We start from the raw sequence: 25,536 nt of genomic DNA, 5'->3' as shown, positions 1-25,536 counted from the left end.
CACACAGCCCCTTCCGAGCCAGCTCTCGGGCACACAGCTGTTTCACTTCTCCCCTTCTCTGCAGGCCAGCCTGGCTCCGGGTTTCTCACGATCACCCTTTCACCACCCCCCTTCCTCACCCCTCTCCCACATGTGTCCCTTTCTTCCCTTCCTCTGTGTCTGCTCTTCTCAGAAGTTAGCTTACAAAGCAAAGTTGTAACTTTGAATTCCTGTTTTTCCAACTACCCTCATGTGACAGGATATCTCCTTATTGGAGGTTTTCCCTAATTTCAGAAGCCCTTTAAAAGTGACAGCTTCCTCCATACCTCTTTTCAGCAGGGCAGCTCTGAGAACAGAGTAGGGGAAGGGGTGAGCGGGTGCCTGCATTGTTTTGGCTCCTTCTTACCCCCTCGTCTCCATCAGTGGAAGCGAAGGATAAACTCTGGGCCATGAAGCTGTCCCTACTCCTGGTTTTCCTCTCTCTTATTCCGGTTGCTGTACAGCTGTTGGGTAAGTTGACTGAAGCAGAAGCTTTCAGACTTGGGGCCTGGGGGCTATGCCACATTTCCTTTGGGGTCAAGGTTAATGGATGGATTCCTTTTAATATCTGTGGTGAGGAGGAAAGCCAAAGTCCCGCGCCCCATCAGCTCTGTGGGAAACCGGTTGCCTCCTCCTGGCTGCCAGGCCTAGAAGCCCGGGGCCTGGAGAAGCAAGGCTGCTTCTCCAGCCAGAGGTGCCACCTGGCCTTGAGCCCCACAGAACCCCTGTCTCCTCCTGACTTCTCCCACGTCCCATCATTCTTTCTCTGCTCTGTTCTTAGAGGGATTTCCTTTGTGGTTTCTGCGTTCTGGTTTTCAATTCACAATAATCCTGTCTAACCACCAAGAAATATCTTCTGGAATGTTTTGGCCAAAAGGAGGAAGGCACTGGTGTCTTTCCTCATGGTGGGTCTAAGGACAGGATCATAGATCATCCTCCAAAGAGGGATTCCATGAGATTTTTACAATGCGTGTTTTTCTGTGAACAAATCTTTTAATTATTCATGGTTTTTATAGCTACAAAGTTCATCTTTATCAGTATTCTAAGTTGTTCAAACTGACTTACACTTTCTTTCTCTTCTTTTTTTTTTTTTCTTTCTGGAGACTGGTGATTGCTCATGAGGAACTTTTTTTTTTTTTTTATATAACTTTTCAATTCTCAAACACATTGTCGAGTCTGTCTTTTCTCGTTCTCTAGATGCAAACTGCTTAAACTTCAGAATGAGAGTGCCTGTTAGAATTTTCATTCCCAGTTCCCTTTTGAAATGAGATTGAAAGGATCTCAACTTTGAACTTTTGGTTCCTGATCCCCCTTTTCTCCTACATCAGCACAGGCCACCTCTGCCAATGGCATTCCATACCTTCCATGTAATGGTGAGAGCAGGAATGGGAGCATATTAATAACACAGAAACTCCAACCATCAGGAGACTTCAGAGAGGGTGCTGACCACAGAAAACGTTAAATCATTAAGCATTAAGTAGCAGTGATTATATGGGGCACCTGGGTGGCTCAGTCACTTAAGCATTGGGCTTTTGGTCTCAGCTCAGAGCTTGATCTTAGGGTGGTGAATTCAAGCCCCAAATTGGGCTCCATTCTGGGTGTGGAGCCTACTTAAAAAAAAAAAAAAAAAAAGTAGCAGTGATTATACAAGTGAAGGCCTCCTGCCCCTGCAGGGAAGCTACGGAATTACTCTATGTATTAGTTCCCTGCTCTAACAGGGAGCTTAATGTTACCTGCCCCATGCTTTTGCAAGGATTCAATGAGTTACAAAATATGAAATGTTTGGAACATAGTATGGGCCATAGGAATTGCTCCCTAAGTGCTGACAATTAGAAGTAGTGAGTTCTTGTTCCCACAGTAGTAACTAATTATCCAATAAAAGCAGTAGATTTAAAGGAGAGATTTCCCAAGAAACTATGCTGAGGAAAAATTTAGAGCCTGAGAAGATATTTTGCCTTATTTCTGGCTACAAAGCATATCTCTGATTGAGTAAGGGGTGCTGGAGGAGGAGATGCTTAACCCAAGTGGGAGAAAACCACATTTTCAAGTGTTCATCTTGCAAGTCTGCAAGTGGAAGAGGTGAAACCAAGACCAATGAAAATCTTCTAAGACTTGTGCTGTCCCACATAGAATCATCTGCATAGGATTAAGTTCCTTGTCACTGAAAGTCTTCAGGCAGAATCTAGGTGAACAGTTCAAGGGCTCTCTGTATGTGACCTGGAGCCTAACGCAGGAAGTCCAATAGAAACATTATTAGCGGGGATCCCTGGGTAGATCAGCAGTTTAGCGCCTGCCTTTGGCCCAGGGCGTGATCCTGTAGACCCAGGATGGAGTCCCGCGTTGGGCTCCCAGCATGGAGCTTGCTTCTCCCTCCTCCTGTGTCTCTGCCTCTCTCTCTCTCTCTATCATAAATAAATAAATCTTTAAAAGAAAAAAAAAAAGAAACCTTATTAGCTACATTATATAGCCACACTAAAAAACATTGATTTTATGAATATCTTTTATTTAACCTGATATGTCTAAAATATTTTTAGTAAAGAAATGTATTGGGATATTTTTATATTCATCTTTTAAAAGTTAGATTTTCAAAATCCAGAATGTATTTTGTACTTAGAGCACTTCTCAATTCAGACTGGCCTCATTTCAAGTGTACCAGAGACTTGGTGCTGAATGCAATGGCTATGGCTAATGGCTACCATATTGGGTCCCATAGATACTAATTTTCTCTAAATTGACTCTTAATGCTTTGGGACAAGAAATGTTTCTCGATTTGCTTAGGAGAGTTTTCCTCCTTGAGACAGCAGAATGCCTTTACTCTGATGAATGTCTTCCTCTTCATAGGCACAAATATGGGGGAAGCAGGGAGTTGCTGAAGATCTGTTTACTCAGAGAATAAAAAACAAACAGAAACATGGGTAAGGGAGCTTCTTACAGAATTTTTTTCTTTAACTTGAGAGCCTATAATTCTGATTTTACCTTTTCTTGGTTCAAACAGCACATGAACAGAGGTTAGTTACTGCTCAGTTAGCAGTAGAACAAAGGGTATATGAATTCCTTTACCCCTGCACCCCCTGCCCTGGCTCCCTACCCATAAAGAAAACCCACAGAAAGGTCTCCCTACTTTCTGTGGTTTATTTTTCTTTCAATTCAGAACCCAGCGCACTCCACGTCATCAGCACTGTGAGCATCCATGTCCTACCTTGAGGTCCTAGGAGGCCAGGCATGTGGTTGGGGGACGGGGGGGTAATTCTTAGCTTTCTTCTTGCCCTGCTGTTTAGCTGAAAGAATAGCATTCAGCACCAATGTTTAGACCTCAGTGGTGATATAGTCATAGTCATGATACAGTGAGAGATGCTCAGACTCAGAGGTTGGACCTCAGCAGAGGAACATAGCTTAAAATGGGATGGTTTGGTGCATAAGCAATAGTATGTTGGTAAACTTAACAATTAGTTCCCAGAGAAGAAAAAAAAAAAAAAAAGCACTGATTTGTGGCATTTACTGATTTTCATGGTGTAACGTTCCTGTCACAGCTGATTTCAAACTACCAATGTAATGGTACTGGAGGCAGACTTGGAAAGGATGCCAACAGTAGGACCTCACTAGCCAGTGATTATTTAAAAAAAAAAGATACAGTGAATTTGATCTCTGGCACAGTCCCATGCTGCATCCACCGTCCTTGTTTGATAGATAAGAAAATTGAAGTCCTGACAGGTTAAGTGATCTTTCCAGAGTCTCACAACTAGTTAATGGCACAACCAATTTAGTGCTCAGAGCTCCTGACTCCCAAGGCAATGCAGGGTACCTGGGTGACTCAGTGGTTGACCATCTGCCTTTGGCTCAGGGAATGATCCTGGGGTCCTGGGATTGAGTCACGCATCAGACTCCCTATGCCTATGTCTCTGGGTCTCTCATGAATAAATTAAAAATTAAAAAATAAACAGAAGCAATGCATTTTTTTGGTATATGAATTATTGGTTAATACCAATCTAGAATTTCTTCAAGAAATAATTCCCCTTTGCCATTCCCTTAGTCATTTTAATTTTCATAAAATTTTCTTTATAAGATTTCTAATTTTAGGGATCCCTGGGTGGCGCAGCGGTTTGGCGCCTGCCTTTGGCCCAGGGCGCGATTCTGGAGACCCGGGATCGAATCCCACATCGGGCTCCCGGTGCATGGAGCCTGCTTCTCCCTCTGCCTGTGTCTCTGCCTCTCTCTCTCTCTGTAACTATCATAAATAAATAAAAATTTAAAAAAAAATTAAAAAAAAAAGATTTCTAATTTTATCTCTAATCTCTTCATTTCTTCCTTTACATGTGACTTCTTTTAGACACCGGATTTAAGACATTCTTTCTAAAGTTACTGAGCAAAACCAAGTTCTTGTCATTTTCTTTTTTCCACTGTTCTTATATTTGTCTATTTTTCCTGTTACTGTTCCAAACTTCATCTGACTTTTCTGAAATTGAGAGATGGAGATCTGTGTATGTAGGATATTACAAAGGTAAGATGACAGTTGCCTTGTCACATGACAATTCAGTGCCTTAGGGGGTGCTGAACCTAATTTCTCAGTAGAAGGAGTCATCATTGGTTAAATGTCAACTTTACAGAGTCAAATATGCTCAACATCAGTTAAAGACAAGAACCCTTGTCTTCAGAAAGGAGCTGAAGACCTTCAACACTCAGATCTGTCCTCTGGGACTGGAACATGAGCAGCTAAGGATCAGAGCTAGGAGGTCACAGAGGCCACGAAAGGAGTTGAACAAAAGGAAAGTAGCCTCTGAAGTAGCTTACCTCCATAGCAGAGAGGGAATGAAACTGACGTCATAATGAGAATATTAGTGTCCTCTTGTTTCTTGGCTACCATCATGCATTGTTGGATGGAAACATCATGGGGTTAGTTTGGTCCTTAGAGGAAACTAGTGAAAATCAGGACAAAAGTAAGAATAAAAGAGGTAAGAAAGCAATACCCTTTTAAAAAGAATTGAATCTGACATAGGAGAAAACACTATTTTTTATATTCCCCAAATGAATAGTGAAAGGGAATAAAGGGGAAAGGAGAAAAAATGAGTGGGAAATATCAGAAAGGGAGACAGAACATGAGAGACTCCTAACTCTGGGAAATGAACTAGGGGTGGTGGAAGGGGAGGTGGACAGGAGGTGGTGGTGACTGAGTGATGGGCACTGAGGGGGGCACTTGATGGGATGAGCACTGGGTGTTATTCTATATGTTGGCAAATTGAACACCAAAAAAATAAATTTTATTTATAAAAAGGAATTTTAAGAAAAAAAAAACCTTCTAAGACAACTTTGTCCACTTACAAACCAAGTTAAAGTCACAGAGCACTTTCAGAACCTTAGTCACATTCATTAATCATTTTCAGATCCTTAACAACAGCCGCATGATGTAAGAAGGGTCGGTGTTACCATCCACCTTTTATTACAGGAGAAAACAGGCTCAGAAGTCAGCTAGCCAATAAGGACCAGAGCTGATTCTTGACTATTGTCTTCTGGCTCCGAGGCTAAGAATTTACCAGCTGGGGTGTGTAGACCAGGGAAGATATAGATCAGGAAAGACATAAAATGTGCTCAAAACAACAGTATGTCAAAGAAGGACTTAGTCCCTCTATTTATATCAACTGTTTAGACTTTTCACTCGGGGAAGGGAAAGAGGTTATTAATACTGGGATGTATGCTTTATGCAAAATGACATGCTGGGTGTTTTTACATAAATTATCTCATTTAGAAGTTTGTGGTAAGTCTATCAAGGAGCATTATTATCCCTATTTTACAGATGAGGAAATCGAGGCTGGAGTGATTACTTTAACTGAGGCAATACCACAAGCGAATGATGGAGTCAGAATTTGATCACAAGTTTGCTGACCTCAAAGAATATACCCTTCTCCACCACATCATCTGTCTCTTGAGTTTGGAAACTGGAGTCTCCATCATCTCTGTTCCTTTCTCTGGTCTGCTGCAACAGCTCTATTTTCTCTGGTCTCATCCTGTTCTGAACCATTTCACGCTGTCTTCAAAACTGATTTTCCTAAGTTAATGATAATAATTAACATGTATATAGCGATTTCTGTGTGTCAGGAACTGTTCTCAGTGCTTTATTTGGGTGATCTCATTGAAGCCTCACGACAACCAGCAAGTCCTAAGATTTTCCCCTCATTTTTCAGATGGTGAAAAGGAAGCACAGAGTAGTTTAGAAACTTCACCAAAGTCACACACCCAGTGAGTGACAAGAGTTCTGATTATGCCATGGTCAAATGGACATGATACATAAGGATTAATTTTTTAAAGATTCTATTTATTTATTCATGAGAGACACACAGAGAGAGAGGCAGAGACACAGGCAGAGGGAGAAGCAGGGATCCCAATGTGAGACTCCATCCCAGGACCCCAGGATCACGCCCTGAGCCAAAGGCAGACGCTCAACTATTAAGCCACCCAGGTGTCCCCATAAAGATGAACTAATTAGTGAGCATGGCTGCGAAGAGAAGAAGATTGGTGTAGTGTCAAATTCTTACCTATAGATTTTGTCCTAGAACGAGGGGAGAGGCTGGCATTCTGAGGTTGAAGTTCTAGGAGAGAAAGAAAAGGAGAACAAGTGGAGAGGCAGAGAGGGGTAGAGTCCAGGACATAGGTAAAGAAATCAGCAGACCGAGGGAGACCTACTGAGATGGAAATGAACAAACCCAGGAAGGGCGTAGTTCTTCATATCTTTAGGAAGGAAGACAGGAAGTTGGATAAATGTCTTATGCCTGGCCTCTCCTTTCTCCTTGAGGTCATAACCCTTATTGGATTCACACTTGTACCTCCCCAAATGGCCAAATGCAGTGACTTAAAATTATTAGGCTCTCTGAATATTTGGTGAATGAATGAAAGATCAAAGTGACAACCAAAATAATTCTTAATTTTTCCTTTATTCTTTTGTTCAATTTTGCCAAACCTAACACTGTGATCCTTAGTCTTCCCCATGCCCCCAGTACTTGGCATAGTTTTTGGTTTTGTGTTTTTTGCATGTACTAGGTGAATGATAAATAACTGCTTTTCACTTAACTTCGGTTCTTAGAGGACACAAATGAAGGTTTTTAGATTCATTTACTGAGGCTAATGGACAGATTTCTTAGTTTGGGCTGCTTAAGATGCTGTCTCTCTGACAATGATTTGAGCGAATAGTTTTCTTGGGAGACAGTCCCAGGAAACCCTGGCAAAGGAGTAAGGAGGTGGGACTGGAAGGGAAGGAGCCAGTGACCACTGGGAACACCTGGGGTTCAGCCCTGCTAGAGTGCTCTGGGTGACAATGTAGGATATGTGCCTCAGAGTTATCCCTCCCAACGTGCCAGGGACTTGGGTGTTCATTCATCAATTGCTATCAGTCACTGGTAAAAGGCTACTACTCAGGGGCTTCTCTGGCCTTTTTTGTCTTCACAGTGTGTAGGCACAGGGGACTCAGATGCCCCCCAGGCCCAGAGATGCTATGCTGACCTTGGGGAGTGGGGCTCATGTGCACTGAAATGGCAAAAGGCAAGAAGAGATAAGTAGGATTCTGGCAGTATCTGGTACAAAGTATCCACTTATTTTCCTCTTACCCAGCTTCACTGTCTTGCAAAAGATAAAGATGTTTGCAGCTCAGCATTTTATTTGCCAGCAGGGAAAGTCTATAAATGTATAAGGAAATACAGCATATAATACTTATATCTCTAGATAGTCAAATTTAATCACCTAATTTTCTTTGCTAATCAATTTAGAAATTTATTAACCCAATGTCAATGGAAAAATTAACCCAATGACAATGGAAAAATTTAAATCTGTTAAAACATGCTTAAGAGAATATTCATGGGGCACCTGGGTGGCTCAGTTGGTTAGGCGTCTGACTTTTGATCTCAGTTCGGGTCTTGATCTTGAGGTTGTGGGTTTGGGCCTTGCCTTGGGCTCCTTGGTAGGCATGGAGCCTATTAAAAAAAAAAAAAAAGAATATTCACACTCATGTTATTGGGTATCTAGTCTTCAGTTATTTTGACTTGAAATATTCATCTGGAACTTACTGCTTCTTTCATGTGTGTATTTTGACCTTTGAGGTTTCTGCCTTTAAATTAACTGCAGGTGGTGTGAGCTCAATGTGGCACAAAAGTTGTCTCTGGTTTGTCCTTGCAAGGTTACTTGCACAGTGCCTGGCACATATTTGTTGAAAAATTAATATGAGGTTAGAAAAATAGAGTTAAGGATGGAAGAAGGGTCTCTTCAATCCTGTAAATAAATATCTGATGTGTAAGTATTTAATAAGCAAAAATTAAAACACAATTAATTCCATAATTGAGATGGCAGGGAAATGAATATAGAAATTCCACCATCCTCTTTTGTTAGCTTTGTAATATTTCTATTACAATAACATAGTTAGTATAGAAAAAGAACAGAAAACATTGGTGTGGTTGATAGTGGCAAAAATACCACAAGATGACTTTTAGTCAAGGCCTTGGATCATTTTCAGAGGAAGAAATATGACCTTTTAAATCAGAGACACTACACAGATACCATGATAAAAGTAAAACTCAGTGTTGACTAGTGGGGGAGAGGAATTATGTATGACTGTGGAATCATAAAATGATAATTTTACATTTCCTTATATTGTCTGGCAAAGGCAATATCAAACTTGCACTGCTCCCTAATGTCAAAGATAAATAAAGGAAGCCAGAATAGATAAGGGTGAATTGAAATAGAGCTTTTCATTTCCAAGTACTCCTTGTATAAACATTTATAGATTGTTCTTTGGTAAAAATAAACTTTCAGGGAAAGAAGCTAACATTAAACGTACTCATCATCATTAATCAGTTATTAAATAAAATAATGTGTCTGGGTGTCTAGTCAAGGTGCTTCAGATTTAATTAATATTCTTTCATTCATTCAACTAGTATTTGTCGACAGACTATAATGCTCCAAAAAGAGAGGATAGAGTACTGAACCAGAAAAATGAAGTCTACTTGTGGAATTTACATTCCAGTGGAGGGATACAGGCAAAAGATAACTAAGTGATTTCTTGAAGAGAATATATTTTAAGATGGTTGTGAATGCTATATAGAAAATAAAAGAGCAAAATTGGGATAGTCTGCTCACTAAGGAGTTGACACTTGAACTAGGGCCTTAAAGAGCATCCCAAGAAGAGAGAACTTGAAATATGAAATTTCTAAAGTGGAAATTAAGTGTTTGAGGAACAGAAAGGCCTGTGGCTGGAAGGTGGTAGCCTAGGAGATAGCCAGACAGGAACTTGAAATATGAAATTTCTAAAGTGGAAATTAAGTGTTTGAGGAACAGAAAGGCCTGTGGCTGGAAGGTGGTATCCTAAGAGATAGCCAGACAGGATCATGTCCTCCCTAGGGAGCTAGGATGTGGAGGCTGATATTTTTGTCCTATGTACAATAGTGTACTCTTGAAGGTTTTAAATTTTGGGGAAGATATAGTTAAAAACAAAATCTCCTCCCAGCTTAGAAAACCTCTCACAAAGCTAGAAGAAAAAGAAAACAGTTTCATGGTTGAATAAGCATTCAACCAGAATGGGATGCACATCACAGGCAATCTACTAAAAAGACTGCAAAAAGGGGGAAAAAATCAGACTAATCTATGTAGTTAAATAGAAACAACCTATTACATGAGGTAGGTTTTGTGGTTTGGAGTCAGGTGGCAAAGTAGGCCCATCTCACCCAGGAAACTGGGAGAATCAAGTGTTATATTCTTTGATGCTTGCATTTTTAAGAGGAAGACCAGAGTAAGACTATGGTGGCTTGGTCTAGGATGGTAGCTGTGGAGACAGAAAAGAATGGATTAGAGTATATGTATCTGTCAGGGTTCTCCAGGGAAACAGAACCAATAGGTTATGTGGGTGTGTTTGTATGTGTATGTATCTCTATATCTGTCCGTCCATCCATCCATCCATCCATCCATCCATCCATCCATCCGTCTACCCATCTATCAATCATCTTCTATCTTTTGAGAATATTTAAGGAATTGGCTCATGCAGTTGTGAAGGCTGGCAAGTCCAAAATAGGGGTAGGCTGGCAGGCTGGAAACTCAAGAAAGAGTTGATATTGCAGTCCAAGTTCAAAGGCAGTCTGGAGGTAAAATTCTTTTTCTCTTTAGGGACCTCAGTCTGTTATCTTGCAGGCCTTCCACTGACTGGATGAAGCCCACCCACAGTACTGAGGATAATCTACTTAAAGTCTAGCTTCAAATGTTAATCTCATCAAACAAACCTTCACAGCAGCATCCAGTGTTTGACCAAATATCTGGAAACTGTGACCTAGCCAAGCTGACACATAAAATTAACTATCACAGTATATTTTTGGATAGAGCCAATAGATTCTGCTTTTGTTCTAGAAAGTGAAGGAAATCAGGGAATCCAGGATGTCCTAGGGTTTTAGCTTATGGATATTAGTGGATGATGATACCATTAATGAAAAACGGAAGATTGGAGGTTTGCTTATTAAATGCCATAATATTTAGAGAAAAATCAAGATGGAACTGCAGATGAAAATTGCATGAAATAAAAATCAAATAAGTATAAAAATCTCTAAAAGAAGAACAACACTACTTGTGCATAAAGACTTTCAAGCACCTTACCTTAAATATCTGGTTACCAACTAGTTGAACGACTGAATTTGTGATTAATAAATGTTGGCTGTTTGATGATGCTGAAGTATGGGGTGGAAAATATTACTGTTTATGAGGTGTTACTGAGCAAAACTGTCTGAAGATAAGTCTAGATAGGAAAACAATAGGTGGAATAGCATACAAATTAAATGTAAAGGACAATATAGTTGAGTTCACAGATATATATGAAAAATTTCAGACTTCATTACCATTTAGATAGAAAAGCATAGACTTACATTTGTGTGTGGCGAATTATCATAGTAAGCTTTTCTCTCCTATGTCCTGTGTTTTATTATAAACAGAACATGATATTATTAATATTTTAATTTTATTGCCAACACAGAAAGTTACTCATCTTGTCACACCAGGACATGGGCAGCAACAAGATGAGATCAAGTCTGGGAAGGAGTTCAGCTAAATGGGAGGAGCTTCAGCCAGGCATTGCATACTCAGTTGACAGATGTCAACTCCAGAGAAGCAAACAGAAGCAGGTGTTCTGAATTGAGACTATTGAGTCCCAATTCCAAGAAATCAAACCAGCAGAAATGAGAAACCCAGCCGAGGACGCCCGGCTAAGGTTCAAAGTAGCACCAAATTAGGAACCCAGATGGATTAGAGGCAGGAGGTCTCTAACAAGTGTGGGGCAAGAGCAGATGCAGGAGCAGGGCAGGGAAAAATAAACTTTCAAGGCAAATTAATGGTCCAATAACTGATCTCAGGATGTAAGTGGTTCTAACCTGACAGGAGTGTTGAGACAGTAAAAAGAATATGGCTTGTGAAAAGGTTCTGTAAATGTACACTCTGCTAGTGGTACTTTTATTACTTTAAGACATTTCACTGGGATGATTTGATTAAAAATAAAGAATTAATTTAGTCAGACCCTCAAATATCTGCAATACTGGCAGCTCATTTTGAAAGAACACTTACTTAGAAGGAATTTAGTAAATTCTCAGAAGTAATGTTTGATAGTTATGTCATAAAATGAAAAGTCAGTTCTTTTCATTTGTCTATTCTTAAAAAAAAAATAAACAGAAAAGAAAAAAACCTTTCCATGAATTCAGTTTTGATTTAAGGGGGGGGCGGGGAAACTTGCCAGATCCTTTTCTTTTCTCTTTTCTTTTCTTTTCTTTTCTTTTCTTTTTTCTTTTTTCTTTTCTTTCTTTTCTTTTTTCTTTTCTTTCTTCCTTCTTCTTCCCTTCCTTCCATCTTTCCTTCCTTTTTCTTTCGTTCTTTCTCTTTCTTTCTTTCTTCTTTCTTTTCTTTCTTTCTTTCTTTCTTTCTTTCTTTCTTTCTTTCTTTCTTTCTTTCTTCTTTCTTTCTTTCTTTCTTCTTTCTTTCTTCTTTCTTTTTTCTTTTCTTTTTTCTTTTCTTTTCTTTTTTCTTTTTGCAAAATGGAAGTTCAGTTTTGCCAGCTAGCAGCTTTGTACGATAAGTATAAGCCATCCACATATATTTATTTACATTACCAGTCCCAAGTTGTAAGTATAAAACAACACTGTTATTTGTAGTTATTCTAAAAAATATTACCTCAAATGAAGTAAGGATGTATATACTTAATTAAACTTTACTGTGAATTTGACAAATTCATTGTTTCTTTTTGTTATACAAAGGCTAGCTTGAGTATGCCAATAAAATGAAAGTTAAAATTATATAACAGATACTAACTTCTATCTCAGTGCTATATCTCTAAGTTACCTATTGTTGCAAGGGAAAACAAAACAAAACACTGCTCTTGTAGGGCTATCCAGAAAGCACTTAGTTCAAAGATTGGCTGGACATAAAAGTAACATTTCCTAAAATAAAATTACTTTTTAAGTTACAGAAAAGCTTCATTAATGTTGTAATTAGAATAATTATGTGTGTATTTCCTTTATCTCAAAGAGAGTAGGGTTGAATCAGACTTCAAAATTCTATTCCAGGGTACACATATATTTAATTTTACTGCTTTTTGGATTTATTTCTTTTCTTTTTTAAAAGATTTTATTTATTCATGAGAGAGAGAGACAGACAGACAGACAGGCAGGCAGGCAGAGGGAGAAGCATGCAGGGAGCCTGATGTGGGACTCAATCCCAGGTCTCCAGGATCATGCCCTGGGCCGAAGGCAGGTGCTAAACTGCTGAGCTACCCAGGGATCCCCTGGATATATTTCTAAATTGTCTTTTCTCAAATGCATGTTATTTCTTTCTCTGTTATCTTCCTTTTATGCTTACTCTACTATAATTTGTGTGCATTTAAGGCAAACCTTTTTGTAATGCTCCCTGTAATGAACTAGGAAGTCTTCAGGATTTCCAGCCGATTGCTGGGGGCCCTGTGTTCTCCAGGGAGAGCCTCTCCCCCTAGTCTCTCCCCTAGCCTCAAGGACACTCCCGCTCTGGGTCTCCTGCACCACCCTCCTCCCCGCCTGGAGCAGAGGGAGCAGAGCTGGCCCAGGTAGAGTCCACTTCTCCCCTTCTCCTGGGATCATGAGTTTTATGGAAATAAAAACGTTGGGAATCTTGACCAAAAATATTATTTGTCATATGTATCCACTTAAGCATGTTTTCTTATTACTTTTTTTAAACAGACACTAGGCAATTTTTAATATACAATGAAGATCACAAGCGCTGTGTGGAAGCAGTAAGTCCCAGTGCAGTCCAAACAGCTACTTGCAACCAGGACAATGAAGCACAGAAATTTCGATGGGTGTCTGAATCCCGGATTATGAGTATTGCTTTTAAATTATGTTTGGGGGTGCCATCAAAAACTGATTGGGTTGCTGTCACTCTGTATGCCTGTGACCCGAAGAGCGAATTTCAGAAATGGGAGTGCAAAAATGACACACTTTTGGGCATCAAGGGAGAAGATTTATTTTTTAATTATGGCAATAAACAAGAAAAGAATATTATGCTTTACAAGGGTTCTGGTTTATGGAGCAGATGGAAAGTCTATGGAACTACAGATGACTTATGCTCCAGAGGTTATGAAGGTAAGAAGCATGGAATGTCTTGCCTTTCTGTCAAGTTTTTCTCATCTTTATAGCTGGAATCTAATTCAAGAAAATAAGTATATTATTGTTTAGTCTGTGCTAGAATTATTAATTGGTTGTGTTTTAGACTATTCTACGTTCTATAAATAAATGACAGTGAATGATACTTTAGCTATTTATAATTAATGGAATGACTATTTTGTGTTTTTTTAACTTTTTAAAATATTTTTTAAGTTATGGATTGCAATTCTTAGAAATGAATTTGCACTGTAGTCTTTGACCAGAAGCTTCCCATTTGACATTATTTGGTTATTGTGATAAATGAATCTAACCAGATGTTTCTTTTCCTTTGGTTTATGTTTCCCTAGAGAATGACACATGGAACAACATTCTTTCTCGAGTCAAATTGCCTAAAACGAAAGCTTGGCATTTCTTGATCTCTTAAATTTCTAAATGTTTCTCTGTCCCCTTATGAGCATTAAAAAATATAATAATCACAAGATTAGAACATCTAAGGAATTAGCTTGCAAATTACATGTAACATATTTAGTCAGCTATTTTAGAAAGTGATAGCACCTGTGGGGTAGAAAATAATTTTATATGAAGTTGGTTCCTTAAGCTCTTGAAGGTTAAATAAAACCAGAGTATTTAGTTTTATCTTGGCCAAATTTCATTCTCTGGTGGCTGCACAGAAACAACATAACACAAATAAAACAGAACTGAAACCTTTTACAAAACCTTCTTGTGTCGGATGATATGATAACCACATTCCAGGTTTGGACACTTGGTTATTTGGAAGTGTTATCTAGAACAACCTCAGAGTCAGAGGAATAGCCTGCCTTTTGGGATGAGAGATTACCTGTTTCCAAAATTACTATGTTCCTGAGGCTACAAAGATTGGTTGATTAGCTAGTTGCCGTAGCTAATCAGAGCTGGGAAGTTCAGCTCTTTCTAAGGCCATAAGCTTTCCATTTTCCTTTTTTATAAAGAGGAGGGAGGGTAGGCATTGTAGAAGAATGAGAAGAAGGGTTCAGAAAGAGGCTCTCCTGAGCCACTTAATGAACATAATGAAGTTTTAGAAATTATAGGTGAGGCAACCTAAGTAGTATAACCTTTCAGGAGAAACTCAATAGAAAACTTCAGCAAGACAAGAGTGAACCAAACTTGATGGAGTCAAATTCTACAGATGACACAATAATCCTAATTGAGGGATTCAAAACAAGGAAGATTGGTGCTAAGACATCAGACTTCTTATTTAAAAATATATCACTGAAGTTACATAGACCCCAATCCCCAAATCCAATCATCCTTTGTGTTCTCCTGCTTATTTGAGAAAAAGATGCACAGGGTTTGGGATAGTGGTTCTCAAACTGTAATATGTTTACAAATCACCAGGAAAGCTTGTTAATAGTGCAGATACCAAGGTTCCCCTCCTACCCAGAAGCTAAATTAGCATATAGGGGGTAAGATCTAAGAATCTATTGAATTATCTTGATGAGCACCTCGGTGGTTGGATGAAGATGGTCCATTGACCACATTTTGTCTGCTCTTCATGTCTCTCTCAGAGCTTAAGCTATTCCTACTAGAAGATCTAGCCTTTCAAAGGGATCTTGGAATCTACTCATTGGTATACACATTTGATCTGAAGATAATGTAGAGAGGGTATACATAGAATCTGTCTCTCTAAAAGAACACTTGAGGAAGATAACTGGCTGAGGCCAAGAATTATTTTAGAATAAGAGAATCAGAATTGTAGACTTAGTAGAATCAAACTGTTATCTGGGAGTTTGGACCAAATAGGAAGAAAAATTGACGGTAGTTATGATTTGTCAGTGAAGTGGCTAGAATGGAATTTGGTTCTTTTGGCCTCATCAGGGCTATGTTTAAATAAATAGGGTTAGTTCTGAAAATGCCATTTCTGATTGAGAGCTCTAAACCCAGCCCTGAAAATTTCTTGGCTAATTTAATTAAGAGTACAGCTGGTCTTGAAGTGGTTTTAACAGGCTTTCTTCATATGAAGGAACAGGATACCCAGTGATTAAGGGTGGCACAATTATATCTAAATCCAGCATGTTCCTTATACAATATATGAGTTGGAGAACTGGTCCTGTAATATAGTGGAACCAAAGGTAGGACTGTATTTTGAAGTTCCTAACAACTAGCTAATTGACAAAAAAGTTAATTTTTTAGTAAATGAAAATAAGCCTAGTTTGTCAGGAGGATTGGATGAGTACAGGGTCATGGGTGATGGCCCCTCTCTCATGGGGTTCTCACCCAGCTGGGTGTGGAGGACAAGGCCATTAGGTCCCTGGGATGCTACAGCCCCTGCTTCTAGTCTGGGTCACACTAGACCTTTGTCCACACATTGAATACTCCCAGTGAGTAACCCCACTCACTTGAGACCAGATGGACTGGTCTGAGGAGCACACATGTGTGTCCCCAGGAGGCTCATGCACCAACCCTTCAAGAGTTATCAGATAAAATCTAGGCCAGTTCAACTTGAGTTTGAAATAAGCAAAAAAAAAAAAAAAAGAAAGAAATAAGCAACAAATACCTTTTTAGTGTACGTATATCCCAAAGGTCGCACAGCTTACTAAACTTAGGATATAATGGTATTAAATTATTCAGTATTTATCTGGAATTCAAATTTTACTGGGCATCCTGTTTTTACTTGCCAAATCTGGCAACCCTTAATTCCCATGTTTTTTTCTCAGTGACTGAAGAGAAAGGAAAGAGAGTAAGGAACTTAGCATGAATTACAATTTTAATATTTGTTAGGTGTTGTGCTACGTTTTATACATTTTATATTGTCTAAATCGGATTTTGAGATATCTTTTAGGGACTCCTTTTAAAGTCATGAATCTACAAAACTTAATGAAGAAAAGAGTATTTTTATTTAGGACAAATTCTGAGTATCATCAGGTGGCAATAGGCAAAATACTACCCTATAGAGGGTTATTGTTTTCCCGGGGCGGGGGGGGGGGGGGGCGGTGTCTTTACAGGGACAGAGACAGTAAACATTTTGAAGAATGCAGTTAGAGGAGTGGTGTGGTTGTCAGTGGAGATATGAGCTTCTCTAATTCTTTGGCTTAAGCCAAACCATAATCAACAATGATTTTTTTATTTCAGTATTCTTTTCTAGGTAAGCTCAGAGCTTCCCATTTTGCTCTGTTTGAATTCAGTTTTAAGAAGGACAAATATTGATTATAAATGGTATCCAATGGTTTTGAGTGCTTTCTTTCTATGATGTGGATTAGAGAGTTATGTTCAAATTCTGACCCTTCCTCATAGTCATTGTTGAGGGACTCCAGTAGAGGCTGGCTTGACAGGAAGTGGTAGGAGGGGATTTGTGCGTTAGAGTTACACAGCTAGAATGTTATTTTTCAATGTAGAGATTCAGTAATTCTGTGATACCAAGCAAGAGGAAGGATAGCCTCTTCTCTGTTTGAGGGAAAATGCAGAAGTCAAGGCAGGTGTCACTAGAGCTGACTACTTTTGCCTAACATGAGGAAAGAGGAAAATCTGTCCTAAAAGACAGCAGAAATGAAGTGGAACTAGAGTTGTTCCTAACACAGACAGCTGTGTGTACTCAGAAAGGGACTGGGGTACAGAGAGAAGGGAAAGAGAAATGAATTCCCTGTGTGGGAACATTAAATGTGATCAGAAGAGTAAGACCCATCCTCGGCATTTTTCTTATTGCAAAGCCACCGTTCAGAAGATTGACTTACATTCTAAGTGTGGTCAATGTGTCTCTTCTAGACATGTACACACTGCTGGGCAATGCCAATGGGGCAGCATGTGCATTTCCATTCAAGTTTGAGAACAAGTGGTATGCAGATTGCACAAGTGCTGGGCGATCAGATGGATGGCTCTGGTGTGGAACCACCGCAGATTATGACGCAGACAAGCTATTTGGATATTGTCCATTGAAATGTAAGTAGTGTTGTCGTCAAGAAAATTTGCCACATTTAGTACAGCAACATGGCGATAAGACCTTGTGTTTATTGGGACTACGTTCTCTCTCAAAGTTATTTCCCACTTATCATCTTGTCACACTCCACTGCAACCCTGTACAGATATCATTGTCCCCACTTTCTAATGGAGAAAGTGATCCATATTGGCTGAAGACCAGGACACAGATCTTCTGACTTCTCAGCCCTGGGCTGCATACATGACTCCTTTATTTCCATCAACTGCTTCTTTCCTTCAACTATTACTGTTCTATCTGTTATTTTTTAAGACTTTAGGGCAAATTATGCTGATGCTATATATACTGAATACTGTCACCGTTGGGACTTACCTTTATTAAACCATAGATCAAAACCAGATTTTTTTTTTTAAGATTTTATTTATTCGTGAGAGACATAGAAAGAGAGGCAGAGACACAGGCAGAGGGAGAAGCAGGTTCCATGCAGGGAGCTTGATGCGGGACTCGATCCCCAGACCCGGGATCACACCCTGAACCAAAGGCAGATGCTCAACCACTGAGCCACCCAGGAGTTCCTCAAAACCAAAATTTAAACAATGCCATAAGCATGTGGTTTGATGGGGCTAGAGAGATGTGAGGGACTCCTGATGTTTTGCCAATGTAATGAAAAGGGCGCCTTCCTGTGAAAGTGATAGTAATGAATAGTAATGACAGTAAATTTAATTTAAGAACAGTGTCGTTTAATTTAACCTTGCTATGAATCAAATGGAAGTAGATTATTTTTATGCTTGAAGGATTTTTAAAATGAAAACGTATTACGCAGTAATACAAAATAAGTGGCATTGCATGGAATTGATAGGAAGCAGCCAGAACATAAGAATTCTCCTGTGTTTTCTCCACACTCAAGAATCTGTAAGGAAACAGTGTAGCTGGTTGAGGTACAGGAGAGAAGGGAGTGGAAGAGCCTTGGAAGCCAAGGCTGAGACTGAAGAAGGAGGCAGGGCTATCACCCCCCCTCCTCAGCCTCCTGCCAGCTATCCTCTTCCTTTTCTACCCCCTAAACTTCACCCTTGCTCTTGCTCCCTCAGACTTTATAGAGCACAGCAACTCCTGTTTGTGCTATTCTCCTGAGCTTTCTCCTGCTGGCCTGCAGAGGGATGGGTGCAGGAGAGGAGTTAGGTGCAGATGCAGTCTGGGATGATTGTAAGGCCACCTGAATTGCAATAGCATCACTTACCACTGAATTTTGGGAACTACACACAAGCATTATTGTGAATTAATAATTAATTATGAATGTAATATTAATAAAAATAATAACAAATAAATTAATAATGCTAAAAATGTTTTAGTGTCTCACATTAAAGCCAGAATCCTAAGAATCATGCTTATTTCTCTTTTTAGATTTATAATCCCACTTAAAATAAATTTTATTTTTCAGCCCCATATAGTATTATAATTTTCTTCTGTGTGCAGTTCCCATGTTCTGGGCTAATATCTGCAAAAACTCATAGGCTTCCCATTTATGGCGATGCTGCTAACTTGTTCTTGGGTGAAGTAATTGTATCTGCCTCTTATAACAATTTTCAGAAGTTTGATTCCCACGAAAAGTTAATAGATGTCTGACCTCTGTATTAGATGTCTTTTTTTGTTGGAATTGAGATATTTTTCCCCTAAGATAAAGTAATGCTTGTATTCCAATGATTGAGGAGTGTCTTTCACCTTTACTTAGTAGAAATGGTATTTTATAAATCTGTTATCAAGGAATTTCTTGGAGGTGTGGATTTCATGAGTCTACAGCATCTTGCACTTAAGTGATATTGATGAAGGAGTTAGTTGTTGGATGTATGTATGATTTAGTCAATCATTAAATGGAAGACAAATGACTAGTCACTAATCATAAAACAAAAAAAAACAACACAAAAAACCTCACGACCTTGGGATCCATGTGTGTTGGAGGGGTATCCTGAGTATTTTCTTGAATAATCTTTTAGTCTTGTTACTTCTAATTTATGTCTTCAAAACCAGTGTGTGTGTGTGTGTGTGTGTGTGTGTGTGTGTGTGTAGTTGGTAAATGTAAAAGTAAAATAACTATAGGAAATTTAAAAAATTGTTTGACTTTAGTGTGCATTAAAAATTTAAAGCACATTTAATACATTCATGCCTTTCTTAAAGGGCTTTGTGATTTCCCAATCTACTTTTTTTCCTTACTTTGTGTTCCTTTCAAAAGAGCATTTTTTTTGTAAATATTAGCCTTCAACTAGCAGGTTTAATACAGGAAGATAAGGTACCAGTTATTGACCTAATCTTCATTGTCCTTTGTGTTGTTTATTGTAATGTTTTCCTTCTGTTTAGACATTTATTTTAAAGTATCATGAGAACAGGAAAAGGAAAAGACCCTTTCTCTCAGTTCTCCAGAGCTTGCAACTTTAGCTTTCCACATCAGTTGTACTGGTTTACTGTGGGAATTTGAACGATATGGGGAGGTGTAGAGTCAGCAAACCTATATATTCATTGGGAAATAGATTTTAATTCCTTGATCTACAGTGCAAAATATACTCTTTAAATGAAGAGAAGAGTCAAATCACATTTCCTTCTTTGATCATGTATATCTCTTACTTCCATTTCTGGGCAAGAAAATAATCCCTTCTTTTTAAAAAGAAGTCTCACATTGTTTACCGTATTAGATCTCCAAATTTCTAAAAATATGTATTTAAAACATCTCCATCTTCAAATAACCCTTAAACCAGTCTCATGTGAATGGATGGTCTCACTTAGTGGAGAAGAATCTGAGAACTAGTAAGATCTCAGATCATGATCATTTGTTTTATATTTTCTAAGATTTTATGTGTTTATTTGACAGAGAAGCACAAGCAGGGGGAAGGGCAAAAGGAGAGGGAGAAGCAGACTCCCCACTGAGCAGGAATCTGGGTACAGGGTATGTACCCAGGATCATGACCTGAGCTGAAGGCAGATGCTTAACTGACTGAGCCACCCGGGTGCCCCACATCATGATCATTGATCATTTAAGTTTAACATTATCAATTCAAATTTATCTTTATGTAAATATATAGTCATTTTATAATGAAAACATCTTAGAAATTTCTTTTTTTTAAAGATTTTATTTATTTATTCATGAGAGACAGAGATAGAGAAAGAGAGGCAGAGACACAGGCAAAGGGAACCTGATGTAGGACTCGATCCCAGGACTCCAGGATCACACCCTGGGCCGAAGGCAGATGTTAAATGACTGAGCCACCCAGGGATCCCCAACATAGAAATTTCTATGTTGTTGCCCAAATGAAGTTTTATCTGTTTTTCTTCCTCTTTGATGTTTCATAGAACCACAAGTTTCATATCACATTATGTGGTATGTGTATGAAAAAGGTTACTTCCTTGTCACATACAAAGATTCATGGCAGCGTAGGTTATATGCTTATGGGAAACTGGCCAACTTCTTGGCAGGTTGAACACTTCTCAGAAAATTTGGGAAGTTACATGATTCCTCCTCTTCCTTAGGAATAAGTGAAGAAATTATTACTCCCTAGGATTTGTAAATAGAATTTTATATTATTAAAAAGAGAAGAGGGAGGTACCTGGGTGGCTCAGTCCATTGAGTATCTGCCTTCAGCTCAGGTTATGATCTTGCAGTCCTGGTATTGAGCCCTACATCAGGTTTCCTTCCTGCTCCACAGCAGAGTCTGCTTCTCTCTCTGCCTCTGCCCCTCCCCCCATGCTTATGCTCTCCCTCTCTTGCTCTCTTTCTCTCAAATAAATATAATCTTTTAAAGAGAGAGAGAGAGAAAAAAGGGACATTTTCATAACATGAAGCACACAGAAATATTTCATTTGTTGACTAATTTGCCAAACATCTTGTAGGTAACACACTACAAATAATATTTATCAGTCTCTACTCTTGGCCTTTCATAAAGTATAACTAAGTTTATAGAGTATATTGGGAATTGTAAAACAGCAAAGGCAGAAATAAGCTCAAAGAATTATTTTTTACTCTAAAGGAAGGAAAACTAACCATCTACTACTGGCTGGGGCTACATAAATTTAATATATTCTAGAGATGGGAAAAAGACTTTAAAACTAAGGACAAACTAGTGAGTGCCACTGCCTGGATACAGGTAGAGTCCACGACTTTGCCTTCTAACACCCATGCCTTTGGTCTGAGAAGACCCAAATAGAATGTCCAGGCAAAATATTCACCTCCTGAGAGAAGATACATATATTCTCTTTCCCCACATTTCCCCAGGAGTTTGGGCTGGCATCTCTATTCTTAGTTTTTGCATTGGCTCACTTCTCAACTCAATTGATCCCAAACATCTTGACACAAAAATAGGGAGACAATACCTCTCTTTCCTTTCTTAGGCAGATGAAAAAAAATTAGGTGTGGTTGATCTTTTGAAAACTCTCCTTCTCTATCAAAGGCGTGAAGAAAATCTCACAGGTGCTTTTAAAATAAGTAAGAGAAAAGAAAATAAATATATTTCAGACAAAAATGCTATTAGAATTGTTTAAAAATATTGTTTTCTGAAAGTCTTTTTATGCCTAATGCAGCCAATTCCATTGACTTCTCTTACAGTTGAGGGCAGTGAAAGCTTATGGAATAAAGACCCGCTGACTGGCATTTCCTACCAGATAAACTCCAAATCTGCTTTAACTTGGCATCAGGCGAGGAGGAGCTGCCAACAACAGAGTGCTGAACTCTTGAGTATCACGGAGATACATGAGCAAACATACCTGACAGGTAATGACGGGTAAAGAAAAGAAAGTTGTAAGATCATGCTGATTTTATTTCTATCTAGTTTAGCTTAAAAGCAGATGGTGCATCTGATTATAGACATCAGGAGAGAGCCAGTCCTGAGCAGGTATTACAAGGGTAGGATAGATTTGCCCCCCGGAATGGCAAGTAGGTTTTGTCTCAGGAGCAAACTTTCTTCCATCAATTATGACAGTTTCAAGAACCTGTGTTGAGAAGGATTCTGAGAATTGACCTGGGCTCAGAGTAGAAGGCATCACAATCAGTCAGTGATGTTCTTGGACATGGCAGGGGTACTATGCTGGTCAAGCATTCCAGATCTAACCTGAAGCCAAAGATTTTCCATCAGCATCACGGAATTCAAAAGGAGAGAAGGAAGTATATCATATGTTCTTGCCACAAGCAGGGATGAGTCAAGAGCAGCTCTGAAACTTGGAGTCCTTTTTACTTCCTGCCTCTCAAACTCCCAGACTCTACTGATTTTTCAGGCCTTATTTACACATTATCCCACAATGTGTTTGTTTTTTAAGCATTTGTTCTTATAGGATTGTGAAGATGGGAAGAGAACCAGTGTTTGCTTGAGATCAAACTATTTGTTTTAGCTTCTGAAGTCCACACTTGGGGAGCCGAGAGATTAGGAGCAGTTCTAGTTCACCCTGACACTGCTACCAGATTAATATATCTCTAATCCTATGCCTATCGTGTTCAAAAAAGCCATCATGGCTGTTTATTTCCTATCAAATAATTAACACCTTTGCCTGGCATTTAGAGGCTGACGGCTCTTCCCTGACTGCTGTTCTCCTTTAGGTATTTTGCAGTCTTGACAGAAGAATTTTGGGTCTCTCATCTTTATCTAATACTTTCTCATTGCCATATCTTTTCCCATGCTGTTTTATACCTGGAATCCCCAAATTTCATACAGGTGAAATGCAATTTTATTCATTTCTATCTGCATTTCTCTTATTTGTTTACTACTTTTATAATAGCTGTGTATGTATATGCCTCACTTCCCCTACAAGACTATAAATACATTCATTTGTTATTTCTTATTCATTTATTCAACCAGGTGGCTGGTATCTGTGTGTGAGGTATTATGATAGGTCCTAGAGACATGAGGGTGACCAGAGCCAGTCATGTCCTGTCTCCATGTTGCTTAAAGTCCAGTGGGGAAAACCAGCATGAACCAGAAGACAAATAGATAAATACAAATTTTAGTGAGTGCCATGAAAAAAGAAAACTTAAAGACATGTGAAGGATGGATTATAGGAGCAAATCGCTGAAAATGAGGAATGTCTTATGAATAGTGATGTCCCTCAGCCCCCATAGAGATTCACATAGAAACGTCCAAGGAAGAGAGTCTCAAAGAATGTTTGCTAAATGACAATTGATGGTGTCACACAATAAGAGTAATTATTTAGAAATTCAGCCTCATGTGTGGACAGGTGGTCAGTTTATGGCAAGAAGATGGTTAATGCAGTGGTTCATAAATGTAAAGTTGCATATGAATCATTGGGCCACTTTGTTAAAATGAAGATACATGGGCATGAATGCCAGGGATGCTAGATCAGTAGCTGTTATGTGGGGCCCAGGAGTCTACATATTGTCAACCTTCCAGGTACTTCTGGGGCAAGTGGTTGAGGGACCACTGTGTTAGTGCCTGCTGTGTCAGCAATGCCTACACAGTCTAGTTGACTAGCCACCAGGCAGCAGAAGGTAGGAGTAGAGAGAGAGAGAGTAAACTCTGGAGCCAGACAGCCTGGGTCTCAGCTCTTCGAAGCTTTGAAGCTTCTGGGCCTCAGTCACATCATCTGTTAAAGGGGGGAGTATGTGTAAACCAATACAAGGGATGGAACATGTCCCCAGCTTGGCCTTTTTTTCTCTTTTTGGATGATAGGTCTTCAATGACTGGAACACATTTCCCCTGTAAGTTATTATTATTTTTAATTGAATTAGAAGATGTTTATTCCATTCTCTTTTTGGAGAAAAGAGGTAACACACATTTATTTAGCACAGCCTTGTGAAATGCATTTTTTTAAAAAAGATTTTATTTATTTGACAGAGAGAGAGAGAGAATATAAGCAGGGGAGACTCAGACTCCCCGCTGAGCCCGCTGGATCCCCGGACCCAGAATCATGACCTGAGCTGAAGGCAGATACTTAACTGACTGAGCTTCCCAGGAGCCCCATGAAATGCATTTTTCTACTCTTCCTCCATTCCTGAGAACTGAATCATGAGCTGCTCCACTGTAATAGAATCTTTCTTGCAATAATAGTGGGGTGCCAAGCTTAGCATTTATTAATGGTCTCTTTTCAGTACAGACAGCAATTGACCATTTTATTTCTGTTATTATGACCGAGACCAATAGTAGAAAAGCAACCTGACCTGTGTGTTCATAAACTCAGAGAAAGAATTATGCCTCATGTCTCCTCAGTTATTCTGTTTCATGTTGGTCTGGGAGGCCTTCCTAGTATCAGGGCAGAGTATCAGAGTGATTAATATTTACGACCATGTATAAAAATCAGGGCAGAAAGCATGGACGGAGACAAAACTAAATTCATGTAGATGATCAAGGAAGAGAAAAGATGACATCAGACAAGTCAGGTGTTTTCTGTGTGAGCTGGCCTGGGTGAGAGAAAACTATCAGAGGTGAAGTGGTTTCTGTCAGTCAGAGAATGATGAATACCAAATGATTTCATTCATATGTGGAGTTTAAGAAACAAGACAGATGAGCAAAGGGCAAAGAGGAGAGATTGAGAGAGAGAGAGAGAGAGAGAGGCAAACCAAGGAACAGCCTCAATCACAGAGAACGCACTGCTAGGTACCAGTGGCCAGAGGATGGGAGTTATGGGGAGAATGAGTGATGGGGGTTAAGAAGGGCACTCGTGGTGATGAGCAGAGGGTGATGTATGGAATTAAAATAAAAACTTAAAAAAAAAGTTGAAATGATTTGAGCTGGCTTTTTTTTTTTTTTTAAGGGACTCTGCGTTGTATTATCTAGACTCTACCAAGTTTTACTTGGTTTCTGGCTTTCTGGAAGCCAAGGTACAGAATGCAGGTGACTTTTTACCTGCCTTACCAGCTGCATGGAGGCAAGGGGTGATATGAGTGCAGCGGCTCCAGCTCCGGCATCAGGAAATGCTTTCCTAATCAGCCAGTGCTATTCTTGGGTCCCTCAGGAGCGCAGACAGGCGCTAAGAGGCTCAGAGGCCGAGTTC

General features: G+C 39.3%; 1 protein-coding gene across 3 annotated transcripts in view; it reads left to right on the top strand.

Annotated features, from left to right (window-relative positions):
* Positions 1-238: 238 nt before the first annotated feature.
* The window catches only part of MRC1 (mannose receptor C-type 1), a 95,940-nt gene continuing 70,642 nt past the window's right edge, over positions 239-25,536 (top strand). Inside the window, exons 1-5 of one of the 3 annotated variants that reach the window (XM_077897042.1) lie at positions 239-489; positions 5,807-5,981; positions 13,227-13,628; positions 17,388-17,561; positions 22,145-22,309. In XM_077897042.1, coding sequence (XP_077753168.1) covers positions 5,861-5,981; positions 13,227-13,628; positions 17,388-17,561; positions 22,145-22,309 — 862 coding nt within the window. In that variant the 5' untranslated portion in view covers positions 239-489; positions 5,807-5,860. Of the gene's footprint in view, positions 490-4,842; positions 4,968-5,806; positions 5,982-13,226; positions 13,629-17,387; positions 17,562-22,144; positions 22,310-25,536 lie in introns of those variants that run through there. The other 2 variants (XM_077897041.1, XM_077897043.1) reach the window with 2 other exon arrangements.

The sequence above is a fragment of the Canis aureus genome, chromosome 5 (assembly GCF_053574225.1).
Source record: "Canis aureus isolate CA01 chromosome 5, VMU_Caureus_v.1.0, whole genome shotgun sequence".
Classification (NCBI taxonomy): Eukaryota; Metazoa; Chordata; class Mammalia; order Carnivora; family Canidae; genus Canis; species Canis aureus.
Note: the sequence above shows the minus strand (reverse complement) of the source record. Positions and strands in the feature narration are given on the sequence as shown.